The sequence below is a fragment of the Dasypus novemcinctus genome, chromosome 8 (genome assembly GCF_030445035.2).
Source record: "Dasypus novemcinctus isolate mDasNov1 chromosome 8, mDasNov1.1.hap2, whole genome shotgun sequence".
NCBI classification, from domain to species: Eukaryota; Metazoa; Chordata; class Mammalia; order Cingulata; family Dasypodidae; genus Dasypus; species Dasypus novemcinctus.
The window spans coordinates 17,259,433-17,276,243 of NC_080680.1; the positions used below are offsets into that span (position 1 = coordinate 17,259,433).

The 16,811-nt window shown below is 39.5% G+C and overlaps 1 protein-coding gene across 5 annotated transcripts in view; it reads left to right on the top strand.

Annotated features, from left to right (window-relative positions):
* LOC101425300 (zinc finger protein 782-like) overlaps positions 1 to 4,526 on the top strand; it is a 109,374-nt gene extending 104,848 nt beyond the window's left edge. For all 5 annotated transcript variants that reach the window (XM_058301506.1, XM_058301512.1, XM_058301511.2 and 2 more), the window contains one exon: positions 4,388 to 4,526. In XM_058301506.1, coding sequence (XP_058157489.1) covers positions 4,388 to 4,421 — 34 coding nt within the window. In that variant the 3' untranslated portion in view covers positions 4,422 to 4,526. The remainder of the gene's footprint in view (positions 1 to 4,387) is intronic.
* Positions 4,527 to 16,811: the final 12,285 nt, after the last annotated feature.

Genomic DNA, 16,811 nt, shown 5'->3' on the forward strand with positions numbered 1-16,811 from the left:
CCGGAATAATATATGTCTTCTCAGACAACTTTTCCCTAAGTGTTAACATTTTACTATGCTGACTTTATCACTTCTTTCTGTCAAGTATAGATAGATGATAGATAGACAGAATTAGATATATAGGTTTCCTGAAGTATTGAAAAGAAAGTAACAGATAATGGTTCCTCTTTTCTCCTGGAAATATTACTCTGTTGTATAAGCAATTATGTTACATTACTAAAGAATATCAAAATCAAGAAATTGTAGTTTCAACCATTAGACGATGCTTTTGTACATTTCAGCAGGTTCTCATTGACTGCCAAAGTGGATACTTCCCTAAATAACAGGGCTCTAGAGACCTCTGAGACACCAAGACACTGTGGTCAGGGCAGGTAGCTCAGGAGTTTGGTGCCTTGCCAGTGGACCCTACTTTCAAAGTTATGCTTCCCAGGATGACAGAGTAGGATTCAGTTGTGGTTTCCCTACACATGGCTCTTTTCCTCTATTTGAACCTATAATTAGTAATAGAGTTTATAGGTGTATATCCCAGAGACTTCAGTCTTTGGACTATCCATGTGCCAGCTGGGCCCCGAATCTCAATGGAGTTGCAACACCTACTCTCCAGTTCATTGGTCTCACCCAGGACAACTAACAAGTAGGTGATGATGAAGAACTACCATACCAAGGAACTGAGAGAGTCTACAACTGCAAACAAGAGAGTCCCATACATCAGCCCTAAATGTTTGCAGTCCCCTCTCACTTAGAAGTGGAGAGGACATCACCTTCCCAGAATTCTCAGGATTGTGGAATGAACTATGGACTAAAGTAGACTACTGATATTCTGTTACAGACTTACTGTGATTCTAGCAATGGAAGAAATTACTGATGTGGAATCGGTGGCCACTGTAGGTTTTGTGGGCAGGGAGAGGGAAAAACATGTAATATGAGGGCATTTTTGGGACTTGGGAATTGTCCTGAATGACATTGCAACAACTGATTATTTGTATTGCCATAACCTACAGAACTGTGTGGGAGAAAATATAAGCAACAAAGTAAACGTCAATCGATGGTTAGTGGCAAAGCTCCATAATGTGTTCATCAATTGAAGAATGTACCACACGAATGAAGGGTGTTGTTTAATGTGGGAAAATGTGGAAGGTGTGGGGAGTGTCATATATGGGAATCCCCTGTGTTTTTTGTGTAACATTTATGTAACCTAAGAATCTTTAAAAAAAAAATAGTTGTAATATGGTGGCATTTTCAGGACATTGGGATTGTCCTGAATGATGTTGCAGTGAAGGATACAAGCTATTGTATATCTTGTCATTACTTACAAAAATGGGGCGTAAGGAGAGTTTAAACTGTGATGTAAAGTATAGCCCACACTTAGTGGCAATGTTCCAGTGTGTTCGTCAATTGTGACAAATATACCACATTAATGAAGGATGTTGTTTATGTGGGAATGTGTGGGAGGGATGGGGAATGGAGCATGTGGGAATCCCCTGCAATTTTTTCGTAGGTTCTATGTAATCTAAGTATCTTTTAAAAAGTAAATATTTTTTGTAAAAGCATATGGAAAATGTTCAACATCACTAGCTATTTGGGAAATGCAAATCAAAACTACAATGAGATACCATTTCACACCTTATACCATGACCATTATTAAAACAACAGAAAATTACAAGTTTTGGAGAGGATGTAGTGAAATAGGCAAACTTCTTCACTGCTGGTGGGAATGTAGCATGGTTCAACCTCTGTGGAAGACAGTTTGGCAGAATCTCAAGAAGCTGAATATAGAACTGCCATATGATCCTGCTACTAGGAATATATTTAGAAGAACTGAAAGCAAGGGCCTGGACTGACATTTGCACACCAATGCTCACTGCAGCATTATTCACAATTGCTAAAATATGGAAACAGCCCAAGTTTCCATCAGCCAATTAATGGATTAAAAAAATGTAGTATATACATAAGATGGAATGCTGTTCAACTGTAAGAAGAAATGAAATTATGATGCATATATCAGCATGGATGATGCTAGAGGACATTGTGTTGAATAAAATAAACCAGACACAAAAGGACAAATATTGTGTGGTCTCACAAATTTGAATTAAATACAATGAGTAAATTAACTGAGGTAAACTCTAGAGTTTAGGTTACTATGAAACAAAGTGTGGTTTGAGAATGGGAGCCAGTACCCTATGTATGTAGAATTTTTAATGGTTATTGTAAAAGTGTGGAAATGTATAAAATTAATGGTAACAGATTATAATGAGTATAACTAACATTGTTGATTTACAATGAAAGGGGTAGTGTGTAGACATAAATGTCAATTCAAAAAAGTGTAGAGAATAGAGAATGTAAAGCAGTGCTTTTGGTGGTGGGTGATGATTGTGGGTAATAGTATAAATAGAAGAATGTTCTTTTATGAAATGTTAATATGGTGATATTGTATAAATTACAGCTAGTGTAATTTATGGGCAGTAGTTAACAGTCATATTGTAATATTTTTGCAGCAACAGAAAAGATATTAAACCAATTCTAAAGGTCAAAAGGGAGTATATAAGATGGTGTGTGGGATTATTCCTTTTGGAGCAGTGAAAACCTAAAATTGAGCTGATGGCAACAAACTGTGATGAAAATGAGAACCACTGAATGTACACTTTGGATTGTACAAAGAATGAGACTATATAATAAAGGGTCTCCTGTGGCAGAAGATGGACAAGTATGAGAACATTCTTTAATGACTATAGCAAATATATAATACTAATACAGAATATAAATCATTGGATGTGATACACCAAATGCAAGATATTCATTATAATAGTATTTTGATGATGCTTTTTCCTATTTTGTAACAAATGTTTTATAATGATGTGAAGTGTTGGTGGTTGGGGGAAACAGACTTTGGCCCAGTGGTTAGGGCGTCTGTCTACCATATGGGAGGTCCGCGGTTCAAACCCCGGACCTCCTTGACCCGTGTGGAGCTGGCCATGCGCAGTGCTGATGCGCGCAAGGAGTGCCGTGCCACGCAAGGGTGTCCCCCGCGTGAGGGAGCCCCACGCGCAAGGAGTGCGCCCATGAGGAAAGCCGCCCAGCGTGAAAGGAAAGAGCAGCCTGCCCAGGAATGGCACCGCCCACACTTCCCGTGGGGCTGACGACAACAGAAGCGGACAAAGAAACAAGACTCAGCAAAGAGACACCAAGAACAGACAACCGGGGGAGGGGGGGGAATTAAATAAAATAAATAAATCTTAAAAAAAAAAAAAAGTGTTGGTGGTTGGTGATGTATGGGAGCCCTGTATGATGATATGCATGTGTTTTGTAAGTTCACAACTTTTAATATACACTGTTTATGAATGTTCATGTATCAATCATTCTTCATTACATTGTAAAATGAAAAAAAAAACGAGAAATTAACATTGATTAAATCCTAGGATTTAATCTCTGGTGCTCATTCATATTTCACCAAATTTTCAAACAACTCCCATTATAGGAAAAGAAAATAGTGTCATGTGTTAGATTCTGTTCATTGTCTCTTTAATCTCCCTTAATCTTGATCAATTGCTTAGCATTTCATTGTATTTCACAACTATGGCATATTTGAAGAGTTTGGGACATATTTTGTTTGGAATTTCCCTCTGTTTCCTTATGATTAGGTTCAGTAATGTACCTTTTGCAGCAGAACCACAGAAAGGATGCTGAGTTTTTCTCAGGAAATCAGACCAAGAGCTACATCTTGTCTCTTAGTCCCAATGATAGTCCCAATGATAGTCCCAATGATGTTACCTTAGTCCATGAGGTATACTTAGAGGAGAATAGCATTGAATGTGAATATTCTCTGCATTTTCTACCGTGTATTCTAGTGCATGCCACTAAAAGGTATTTCACCAATGTATTGGCATTCAACATCATCATAATAACATTTTTAATTGCTTAATAGCTATTCTAACTTCAGCTAAAATTTGCTACATAAAGCTTTACAGGATATCTCTAAGTGCTATACCACATTCTTTTTCTCACATGTGCATTAGGGAAGGCTATTGTTATTGAACTGCCTCTTTTCCAAAAAGCCAAATTTTGTTTTCTGCACACTTTCTCATACATTTTAAATAAGCATATATATATATACAGGTCACATGCACAATTTGAAAAATCACCTGGTTTTATTTTTGACAGGATCTGTGAACAATGGTACCTAGTAAGGACAATATCTTTAGCTTCCACATGCTTGATATAGCTCAGTGTGGTGGATATAGAAGGTGGATTATGCAACTCCTAATTCTTTGTAATGCGTGCATTGTAATTTTTTAATGATTAAAGTCATTTAGTGTACTCTGTTGGCAGTGCGACTAAGAGGTTGAAAGAATGGTCTTGCATTTACACTACCTGTGTTCATCCCATGCAGCAACACACTTGTGAAGCCTTACACTCTGCCTTGACTAGGATTCCTGTTTTTACCTGATGGTCTGGTTTTGTGCCTGAACTACCTTGGACCTCCTGCTTGCTGAAACCTGCAAATAAATAAAATTTCTACTGAACTGACATCATTGGCTTCCTTTTTAATGAGTAGACCCTGTGCATTGTAGAGTCCTGTCCTCCCATATTGTGTATATTTCCAGACTTCAGTATCAAGTGTAGAAAATTGATTTGTGAGCCACCTCATTCTGAACCTGAGGCCCACAAATGCACTGCAAGGAGTTCATTTGTTGATTGAGATTGTTGTTAAATTTCTGACTCTGTAGGTATGTATATGTTGTGGGGTGATGGTTCATTGCTTCTATCAGATTTTCAAAAGAGTTGCGAACATAAAGATTCAAAAATTGAAGCTTTCTGTATCTGCATAAAAAATTACCACAAACTCATTCAATTCAAACATCACACACTTCTTTTTTCTTTTTTCTTTTTTTAATTTTCCATCCCAAGATGGCTCCCTCATATGTCCACTCATTGCTCATCTTCTTTATGAGGCACCAGGGACCAAACCTGGGATCTCCCATGTGGAAGGCAGGTGTCCAATTGCTTGAGCCACATCCTCTCCCTACATTACACATTTCTTATCTCCCAGGCCAAGTGGGTTTGACTGAGCTTTCTGCTCAATGTCTCACACTCAGGGGCATCTTCTTCCAAGTTCATTCATTCATGTTCACAAAATTTAATTCTCTGTGGCTGTAGGTCTGACATTCCATTATTTTCATGGCTGTCAACCAGTGGCTTCCATCAGGCACTTGAGGCCTCCTGCATTATGTGGAGCTCCCATCTTCAATGCAGCTGTGGCAGGTCAATTTCTTATGTTTCCAAATCTCAACCGTTCTACCATCAGGCATAGAAAACTCTCTACTTTTAAGAGCACATGTGGGTAGATACAGTCCACATGAAAAATCGTATGCTATGGTCAACTTTGACATAAAATTTAATCATGAAACTGACATCATATTCACATGTACTAGGGATCAGTGTGGGATATGTTTGGGTCCATTTTAGATTTCTACAGACCACAATGTTCTGCCCTTAAGACCCATTTCACAGCTACTCCAGTCTATCCTAATGCCCTATTAGAGGGCTTGATTCTGGGGAAATAGGCAGATCTCCGGTGTGATCACAGAGCCCCACTTGGAGCCCTGTTCTCATGTGGGGAATGTAATGTCCATGATTACCCCTCTTTGCCTGTGAGGAGTAGGGCCAGTTCTAAGTCTTCCTGAGACAATGCCTGGAACATCTGACCCAATTCTTGCTGAAGTGTCTTCCTTTACCATTGAATGACAGATTGACTTCAGCTGGCTTCATGGCAAAGGCTATTATTCACTGTCAAGTTTTAAAGACTTTAATATAGCACCATCCTGCTTGTAGCTAAGGAAATTCCTCCCTTGCATATTATCAGTGAGAGTGTCATTTAGGCATATAAGGTTCTATTTTTTTTCTAACCATTAGAACACCACAGTATATTTGATGCAGGCATAGTTCACTGATAAATGCTATAATTAGTGGGTGTACTTTAAGGAAAAATAGGATATTTCAAAGTATCTCAGCAAATATTTATTAGTTGCTGTGGTGGTTTTAATATGTTCACAAATTCATTGACTTTCCTTCTCTTAGTAGGTGAGTCTAAATGTGATGCCACTGCTACCAAGTATGTAGACTTGCTTTTAACAAATGTAATGTAGAATGGGAAAAATAGTAACTTTACTATGGGGAAGTGTGGCATACACCCTTTAACCAAGCCACCAAACTTGCTATGATCAGAAATAATCTATGATGACATCACATACTCCCAATATAATGCCATAAAGAGGGCCTGTCACCACTGTGATATTCTTCCCCCAAACCTGCAGTCGTAGTAAAATCATAAGAAAATATCAGAGAAACACAAATTGATGAGCACACTACAAATTTTCTGACTAGTACTCTCCAAAGGTGTCAAGTTCATGAATAATAAGGAAAGACATCATAACTGTAACAGATTTTAAGAGGCTAAGGAGATATAACTACTAAATGCAGTTGGTCTTGTGTTGGGTCCTGGAACATAAGGAATATTATTGAAAAACTTGGGGAAATTTAAATGAAGTGTCTAATTTTGAAAACAGTATCCTACTCCTATTTATTTATTAGTTTTGATATATGTACCATGGTTATGAAGTTAAACATTAGAAGATGGATGAAGACCTTACAAAAACTTTTAATGTCCTCCCTCCAAGATGGCTCCCCCATCTGTTTACTCATTTTGCTCATTGTTTTGCTCATTGTCTGCTCATTGTTTTTTGCTTATAATGCAGGAGGTCAAGCCCGGGAAGGTTGACCAAATAATTTGATATTCCAAAGTAGCCACATGGGAGCCCAGCATCAGTCATGCCTTTATTACTCAAGTAACACAGTGGCAGCCAGCAGGGAGAAGCTCTGTCTTTAGTACTGACCTACGTTGGTGGCAGCCAGCCAGGAGAAGCTCTGTGCTGCTTGACAGACATGGTCAGCTTTTATACTGTCACAAACAGCAAGACAGAGGGGTTACTAGTTACCTCCTGATTTTTTATTGCTGATGTTCTTTCAATGGTTTACATCCGTCCCCCTGTTTATGAGGGTCAGGTTGTTGGCCATACCAATCTGTCCTTATTCCAGGACCCCAGATTCACAGAAAGGGCATTCTGCACTCATTTATCCTACACTGCTCATTGTCTGTTTTTTTTTCTTTAGGAGGTACCGGACACTGAACCCGGGACTTCCCATGTGGTAGGTGGGCTCTTAACTGCCTACTTAAGCCACATTTGCTCCTCTACAGGAACTTTTTGTACAAACTTTGCAGCTTTCTGTAAATCTAAAATTATTTCAAAATAATTTTTTTTTTTACAAAATCGTAAATATGTTACAAAAAGTATAGGACAATAAACTGTCTCAAATGTTGAGGAATAGCAATGTTTATTTAATGGTCACATTAAGCACAGAATTCAAGCAGATGGAAAAACCAAACCCCAAATCTTACTCATGATGTTGCTAAGTCCACTGGATGAGAATGACCATCCTAATTGTATAAAACAAATGAATGTGATGGGGTCACAGTTGAGCTTTAGCTTTAGAATTTAAAGTGTTTTTATGTAGAAAAGAGTATTTAATCAAAAGGAAATCTATTTATCGTATAACTACCTTTTCCAGGGCAATAAATACCTTCTTTCTTCCAGGAAGCCCATAATTATAAGCAAGTAGGGTTCACTTTCGTAAACACAAATTCATATTGGTTAAGAGGGCAAATCCATAAGACCTTTGGAAATCCATTGACTTGGAAGACTCAATTCTTGCCTACAACTCTCCCAGCCCTGCCTGTGATCCCCACAGGGCCCTAGGTACACTGGTATTTAGTGTGCTAGAGGTATGAGATGCTGCTGAACATTCCTCTGCATAGAATAGCCCCCTACAACATAGAATCATCAAGCTCAAAATGTTGTTAGTGCTGAGGTTGCAAAACCCTGCTCTACATGAAGCTTTCAACTAAAATGAGTTTGTTTTCCAGGCCTAGGCTCCAGCCTCTTTGGAACAAAGCAGTTCTTACAGGGCAGGAAGAGCAGGGCCCCATGGACAGGAGTCCCACCTGGAAGAAGAGCCTTTCTGGCTAGAGACTCCACAGCAGAGCTTCACAGCAGGGGTGGCAGAGCCGGGAATGAAAAAGGTCCTGAGTTTTTCTGCCAGAACCAGTTCTTTTTTTTTCATTTTAAGATTTATTTTTATTTCTGTCCCCTTACCCCCAACCCCTCAGTTGTCTGCCTCTTTGTCCATTTGCTGTGTGTTCTTCTATGTCTGCTTGTATTCTTTTAAAAAAAGAGATTTATTTATTTTTTATTTCTCCCCTTCCCTGCCCCAGTTGTCTGCTCTCTGTGTCCATTTGGTGTGTCTTCTTCTGTGTCCACTTGTATTCTTGTCATGCGGCACTGGGAATCTGTGTCTCTTTTTGTTGTGTTATCTTGCTGCGTCAGCTCTCCATGTGTGGCACCCTGGGTAGGCTGCACTTTTTTCATGCTGGGTGGCTCTCCTTACCGGGCATACTCCTTCCACGTGGGGCTCTCCTTTGCGGGGGACACCCCTGCGTGACACGGCACTCCTTGCATACATACGCACTGCACCTGGGCCAGCTCATCACATGGGTCAGGAGACCCTGGGTTTGAACCCTGGACCTCCCATGTGGTAGGCGGATACTCTATCCATTGAGCCAAATCTGCTTCCCTGCTTGTATTCTTGTCAGCAGCAGTGGAATCTGTGTCTCTTTTTTGTTGTGTCATCTTGCTGCGTCAGTTCTCCATGCGTGTGGCACCACTCCTGGGAGGCTGCACTTTTTTTTGGCATGTGTGGGCGTGCCCTGGGACTGTTAGCTATACGGCTGGCCTGGCCGTTAGCTAGACGGCTTTTGCCTCAGTGAGGTGAACTTCTCAAACGGGTTGTGAGTGACGACGGGGCCCCGGTATCACACAGCCAGGTTAAACACACAGTAACCACCCCAGAGATGCAGGCTCGTGGCACAGGTCTGGTTTGTTGGGGAAGTGGTACAGCTTATATAGGCAGGGGTGGGGGCTTGAGGTGACGTGTCAATTATAGATGGGCTAAGGGGATTGGGATAATATGAAGCAGCTACTTGATGGGATGAGGTAGTTTTGAAGTTGGCACGTGCGGGCTTCTCTGGCGGGAAGCTGGCTAGGAAGAAGGGAGGTGCCTTTTGTGATAGCCATTGTGTATGCTTAGCGGCCATTCTGGCTACATGTTGTTTGCCAGCAAGCTCACCAACAATACCTCCATTTTTGTTTTATTTCAAGACTGAAATAACTGTGCCTGTTTTAGGTTGTTCTCCCTTGAGAATCTTACCCGTCTTTGGCTACCAGTTACGAGTCATTTATGCCACGCAGTTGCGCCTGTCTTAGGTTGCCTCCCTCTGGAGGTCTTACCCGTCTCTGGCTGCCAACTGAGCTTTGTGGCTGGAGGGAAGGTGGCTGTGCACTAGCTACATGGCTACACGGCAGTGGTGGCTTCAGGTTCTTGTGTTTCTTCTTGCACGAGTGGTTGGTACTGATGAAGCTGAAGTGAATAAATGGTGAAGGCTGAAATGTTTTCTTTTTTGTAGCCACCTAATGAGACAAGGAGCTACAGACACAACACAGATGACTAGCATTAAAGGACTAATATGAGGGGGGAGGAGAGCCAATTCATGAATGGGGGACTGAATGATTGAGTTTTAAATTTTTATGCAGGTCTTTTAATATTTGGATATTTTGTTCTACTATACCGGAGCTATTAATGTAGAAACAGCATTCTTCTTGAAGGAATAAGCACGTTCCTCCTTTTTCGGCTGTAAGTCAGTCTAGGGCCCTGCGGTTTTGGAGGGTTATGCTGGCTAGGGAGGTGAGTTGCTCTTGAAGAGCTTGAAGGGAGGCAGTTGTGGAATCAAGGGCTATTTGTACTGATTCTTTAAAATTACCGGTGACGATAACAGTGTGTGCTAAGGCGCCACTGGCAAGTCCAACAGCTGCAAGGGAGGAGGTAAGGCTGGCTCCTACCAGAAGGGGAAGGAAGGCGGCTCACTTGCTACAGAAAGAAGAGAGCAGCTGGGAAGCTTCGGACTCTGTATATAGTATAAGCTGCGGGACAATGACTACAGGAATACAGGGACTGGGAGTGGTGGAATTAATCAAGGGTATGATTGTTTGATTGCACCAAAAAAAGAGGCCTCTTGGGAGCTGGATGGTACCTGTAAAGGAAACGTTTGTTGTGCATGTGGGAGAGAAGGAGGTATGGCTGGTTTGGAAGCAGGTGTTATTTTCAGGTCTGCTCCAAAGGGGGATATGTGTAAGGGGGGAAGAGAGGTTGCTGGGTGTTGCTGAGGAATAGTCGGAATAGTTGGAGATAGAAACAGGGACAGCCGCTAGGAGGGGACGCTGGAAGGAGGCGCACAGGAAGCAATGAGAAATATTAGCAATTCCAGATTGATTAAGGAGAGAGACAGTATTATTGAGAATTGTGAGCCATGAAGGGGGATTATATACTAGCAGTTGCTTGTTTAATTGCTTTTTGGCTGTTTTTATATTTACGAGCACGTTGGATATACTGATTGGAGATGAGGACTGGTTGTAGAGACTATAGCAGCGGGAAACCATTATGGATCCGGTGGGCCAAGTGTCACCCCCATGAGCTTGCCGGTGATTCCAGTAGCCCATCTGTCATCCCAGGGGTCTTTTATATGGAGGTAATAACCAGATTTATTGGCAAAGAAGAAGCTTGGGAAGGACGACTGCCATGGCCAGTTAACGACACAGCTCCAATAGGGGCAGCCTCCATAATAAGGGCCTTGGTAATAGGTGTTGGTACAGTATGCTTTGGTTTGGGTGTGAGGGAAGCTGGCGTAAGGTTTACGGCTACTTTGTTAGTATGATTTAGGTGTTTTGGTGAGTTTGATAGTAAGAGGTGTTTGACATCCCTGAGGTGAAAAGTGGCCTGTGCCAAGGGGGTGCGATGTGGTGCTTGAGCAAGAGGTTATAGTTTCTTTTACTGTGAACATCCAGAGATAAAGGGCTTGTCCATTGACTGAGATAATGAGTGAGATAATTAGAGAAAGAGTGAGTATGTATAACAGGCGGCACATGGTGGGTGGGTTATACACAGCAGGCGATAGCTAGAAGAAGGCAAATATACATTACAAAGAAAGTGAGGAGGAAGGATTTGTGCAGTGTTGTCCAGTCACTCAGAGAGCCAGCAAATAACAGGAGGGCTCCAACGAGGGTGATGAAGCTACATAGAAGGATTCCAGGGAGGCTACACAGCTGCATTAGTTTCGGTGGCAGGTTCTACGAGACGGCTTGGGATCCACAAAGGCTGGTCGGTGTTTTCTGGAAAGATACAAGCAAATCCTCGTCCTTGTGTTAGTAAAGGGTGGGGGCCTTTCCATATGTTAGTGAGGGGGTCTTTCCACATAACAAGGGGGACAGGCGTGGGGGCTAGTCTTAGGCCTCCCCAATGCCGGATTGCTGGAGTAGTATGATTTTTGTCAAAGGTAAGGAAGTTGATAGTGACTAGGGCTCTGTTGAGCAAATCTCGGGGGGTTGCTGTAGGGAACTCCCCTGAAAGTTTCTTGATTGTATTTTTGAGGAGCGCATTAGATCGCTCAACTAGAGCCTGTCCTTGTGGGTTATAAGGGATTCCTGTTTTGTGTTGAATGTTCCAGTCATGGCAAAATTGTTTAAAAGTTTTGGACTGTAAGGGCCCATTATCTGTTTTTATAGTCCAAGGGATACCCATTTGATTAAAGGCTTGCAGGCAGGCTGTTATAACATTTTTTGCTTTTTCTCCAGATAAAGCAGTAGCGAAGAGAAATTTGGAGAATGTGTCTACTATCACGTGGACAAATTTATAGCGGCCAAACGAGGGGACATGTGTGATGTCTATTTGCCACAGTGCGTTTGGATGGAGGCCCTGTGGATTAACTCCTTGGGGCTGTAAGGGGCCTATAGGAAGGAAAGGTGCACAGTGTTTGCACTCACGTGTGAGGTGCTTACACTGGGCTTGAGTGATGTTGGGGAAAAGGTGATGGAAGGAGTTAGCTGACATGTGGAATTTTGCATGTAGGAGCCTGGCTTGATCTAAGGAGGTAGAGAGTATGGAAACAGTGAGAGAGGAGTCAGCAAGGTTGTTTCCTTCTACTAGTGCTCCAGGTAATCCAGTATGTGAACGGATATGCTGGATATACCAAGGAACTGTACGATTTTCGAGGAGGAGTTGTAGCGCTAAAAGGGTGCTATCAATTAACAAACTGGGCTTAACCTTTAGGGTTGCATAGGGCAGTATTTGAACGGCATTGGCGGCATAGGCGCTGTCAGTGAACCTGTGAGGCTAATTTTTTACCAATATAGGGAGGAAGGTGGCTCTCTTTGACACAGATGGGGATAGTGAAATTTTTAGTTTGCCTTCTCCATAGTATGTAAGTTGTGGGGTAATGGCTACTAGGATGCATTTTTATAGACTAGAGCATTTTTGGGTTATAGTTAATTTTCCGACACTCATAAGTAGGATTCTTGGTTATGATTAAATTGTAAGAGGGAAACAAAGTCACAATAAACTGAGTATTACTATTTTTGGAGATAATTATGGCCTGAGTTTTAACCTACATGCAGGAAGGATGTTTACTAATGCATAAGGGTTGATAATCAAATGGTAATATGAGATTATCAATTCTTTGTCTTTATAGGGTTTAATTGGCAATCGATTATCAATTGGTTTAGGGAATATATGGGTTTTATTCAGATATATATGAAAGAATGGATTTTTCCAGGTTAACACTCTAAGTAATGGGGGGTTAGGTATATAGGCCTAATAAGTGTAATTACTGGCAGCTTTCTTATTACTTACGATCACCATCATCAGAAGTTGTAGAAGACTCCATCTCTTCATTCTGGGGTTTAATCCTTTTCACAGATAACTAAACTTGTTCTCCATTTTCTGAAATGATAAGAGCATAGCCTCACCCCTTTACTTTAATCCTGCCTTTTTTCCCATTCATTGCTTAAAATATCTTTCTAGAATATTGGTTGATTTTCATTTTTTGCGTCCACTGTAGATGTTTGACATATTTCAAAGTGACATTCCGCAGATGTCAATGAATTATAAACATTAAGAAAATTTAAAGTAAATAAAGCTTTTGCCAATTGATCTTTTGGTGTTATAATACTATCATCTCCCCCTTTTTGTTTTAAAAGCATAGTTTTTAGGGTATGATGGCTCCGTTGAACAATGGCTTGACCTGTAGGATTATAAAGAATGCTGGCAACATGTTTAATACCATATTTTAAACAAAAAGATTCAAATGATTTACTAATGTAAGAAGGTTAATTATCAGTTTTAATTTTCAGAGGGCATTCCATTACAGCAAAAGCAAGCCAGAGGTGTGAGCGAACATGATGAAACCGTTCCCCACTTTGAGCAGTAGCCCACGTAAAATGAAAATAAGTGTCCATATAAACATGAACATATTGTAGTTTACTAAAGGATGGTATGTGAGTAACACCCATCTGCCATAACTGATTAGGAGTCAGGCCTCTGGGATTAGGTCCAGCCTGAAAAGGCACCACTGTTAGTCGTCCACAAGTAGGACAAGTGTGAATTTTTTTGTGTGTGTGCCTGTAGTTTTATTAACTTTTGATATTTATTTCGCAGGCCTTTAGCATTAATGTGAGTTAGAGCATGGTAATCACGAGCTCCTTGTAAACACCCTACTAATAAATCAGCTCGAGCATTATTTGCTGTCATAGGACTAGGGAAAGAGGTATGAGAGCATATATGAGTAATGTAAATAGGATGCTGTCTTAATGAGATGTTGCAAGTCAGCGAAAAGTTGAGATAACTCATCAGTAGCAAAGATATGAGCTGTCTCAATATGCTTGACAGTAAGACATACATATTCAGAGTCAGAGACAATGTTCAAGGGCTCTCAAAACATTTGTAAAATCTTAATGACGGCTGAAAGCTCTGTGTATTGAGCAGATGAATAAGGAGTTTACCAAACCTGTTCTTTTTGAGAAGTAACGTATGCTGCTTTTCCATTACTATTATTATCAGTAAATACTGTACAAGATGGTTGGGCTATGCACATAGCCTTGAAAAACACTGCAAAAGTTTATTGTTGGGTTTTTTACAGATAGAGGAATGCAGCTGGCTTGATTTGTCTATGAAGACACTAAAGAAAGTCTTAGCAAGTTTTAAACAAAGTGATAGCAATACAGCTGGACTTTAACTTTTTGCAACAAACTAGCAGTGTTTGGGATTGCTGCATACTAGTGTTGTTACTTTAATCTATGATAAGAGGTTGTTTCTGTGACACACACTCTTTTATAATAATTAAAACCATAAATAACCACATTGTACTTCTCGTTAATATTATGCTGAAATATTGGTAACTTTATACACTTTTAAGCATTCATAGGAACCTTTTATTCATACGACTTTAATTAATAGAGGGTATAAGGAAAGAAAAAACTTGTTAATTTTATAACACTTTAAAACACCTTTTATTTAACTTATAACATATTAAATGAACTCAATTATTACTTTAATTTTTCTTTCAAGGTAAAAGAACAAATCTCTTATAATTAGTTTGGAATAAAAGGCCACTGTTCAGGATTTGGTTTTAAGAAAGCATTTGGTTTTAAGAAAACATTATGGTCCTTTAAAAGAGATAAAACTTTCCTTCTTGGAACACCAAGGAAACGATAAGCACAAGAAGCACAAGAAGCTATTTTGGTAAGACAGACTTTCTTTGTATACTGATTATTGAGGATAAGAACTTTTACCAAAACAGATTAATGATGAGAGGCCTTGAGAAAGAATAAAAATTTTTAACTTTGCATCAGCATACTACTTGATACTAAAGCCTTTAAAATTTTATAGATAGACCCATCAAATCTTATTCAACTTTAATTATAAAAATTCCTTTTTCACGAACCTTCTGCACTTTTAGTATTCACTCAGGTTTTGTCCCACACTCTACTCTTTCCAAAAATCAATCATTTTATCTTAGGACAAAATTATCCCCTGTTTCCTTAATAATAAAAACACCTTCCATATAGCCTACATACAAAGTTATCAAGCAAACTTCTTATAACATAATACCATGAACACTAAACAAGCTTGTTAAAATAATGAACTTTTCTTTAAATTCTTAGTAGCATGCAATATCAGAAACAGTTTTCTAGAAGCAAGTTGTGAAGGGAGGCTGGCTGCAGCCAAGCTTTTTTGTTATAAAATTACCTTTTATTATTATTATTATTAATTCAGGTTTGTTTAAACACTTGAATTTAAATAATACTTTATAAAACTTCTTATAATTATTTATAACCATATAGACTATAATTATATTATTTTAAGACAAATTTTACCTTCACAGAACACATTTCTTAAAGTTACCACAATACTTTCTATAACTTGCCACATGCATTTAAGTTCCAAGAGTTTATGAAAGTTAGCCATCCTACTTTAGGACAAAATACACCTTTTTGCAAAAACTTATTAAATTTCAGTTAACATTTTCACAAACTTTAACCAAATATTCATTTAAGTTTTACATCCTCGATATTATCCTGTGAAGGAAAATAAATTATTTATTTCAATCTAGGCAAGAACAACTTTTTATAAAAAGGCTTATAGTAATTTTGTTAATCAAGACATGATTTTTATCATTGTAGAGATTTTATTAACATTTAAACTTAAGTATTAATATAAGCACTTATTTAATTTTTGGCCATTTGAATAGAGCTCTTTTATAAATTTTTATTAATTTATATTACCATCCGGAGGTATCAAAATATACACTGACATTGAATGAACAGACAAACACAGAACAATCACAACACAGTAACAGAAACATACAGTTTACAATTAACTCATAATTCTTACTTTCTTGGTATAGCTGCTTTTAAGCTGTCCATTATACCACATTTTAAATATAACTTCTTAAGATTTCTTCCGGAATCCATGTTGCCTGTAACATGCAAGCTTGTGCTTGGAAACATTGTTATTAGTTTAGTTATGGTTAAACATTGTTCAAAGTAGGGGGGTGGGGAACAGCTAGCCTGAACTTTTGGAAGGGTTTATTGCTCCTCACCTTTTAAAGCACTTGGGGGAATGACTGTTATTCCATTAGTAATGTTGTGGGTACCTACACTTTCAGCTTCATTATAATAGAGAGCTTTTTAGGTAATGTAATTTCCGGGGGTTAAAATAGCAAGGACTAGGCTTTTCCAATCAGTAGGTGTATTGTGAGCATGAGAAATGCTATTTAATAACATCTGAGCACAGAGGCTATTAAGACTATATTCTTGAACAGATTTACGAAGGTAAGTAATGGTTTTATGATGCTAAGGAGCCTAAAAGGGAGGAGAATCTCATTGTGGTAATTTACTGGAAAGAAGTGAGGAGGACTGAATGGGTGGTGATTAAGGACAATAGCAGTAAGTGCAGCTGAAAGAGGAGGTGTAGAAGGCGCGGCAGTCAAAGAGTTAATAAGCGGAGCTGAAAAGGGAGATGTAGTAGGTGTGGCAGTGAGAGAGTTAGGCTCCGGGGGTTTTAGCCAGTGTCTAGCGGGGTGCCTGTAAGGCAGCCGTGAATAGCTAAAAGAGTGGGTATGAGACTAAATGGGAAGGTTTTGCCTTTGTGGGGCTTAGTGGATTTGACTCCCCTGAGCAATTTAGCCCAAGTGGCAGGATTCCATATTGCAGCAGTGGAAAGCCACGGGTTAAAACTGACAAGAAGTTTGGAATACTGATAGAGGTATTTTTTAGTGATTTTAAGGCGGCGGCTAGCTAATAGGGCATATAACG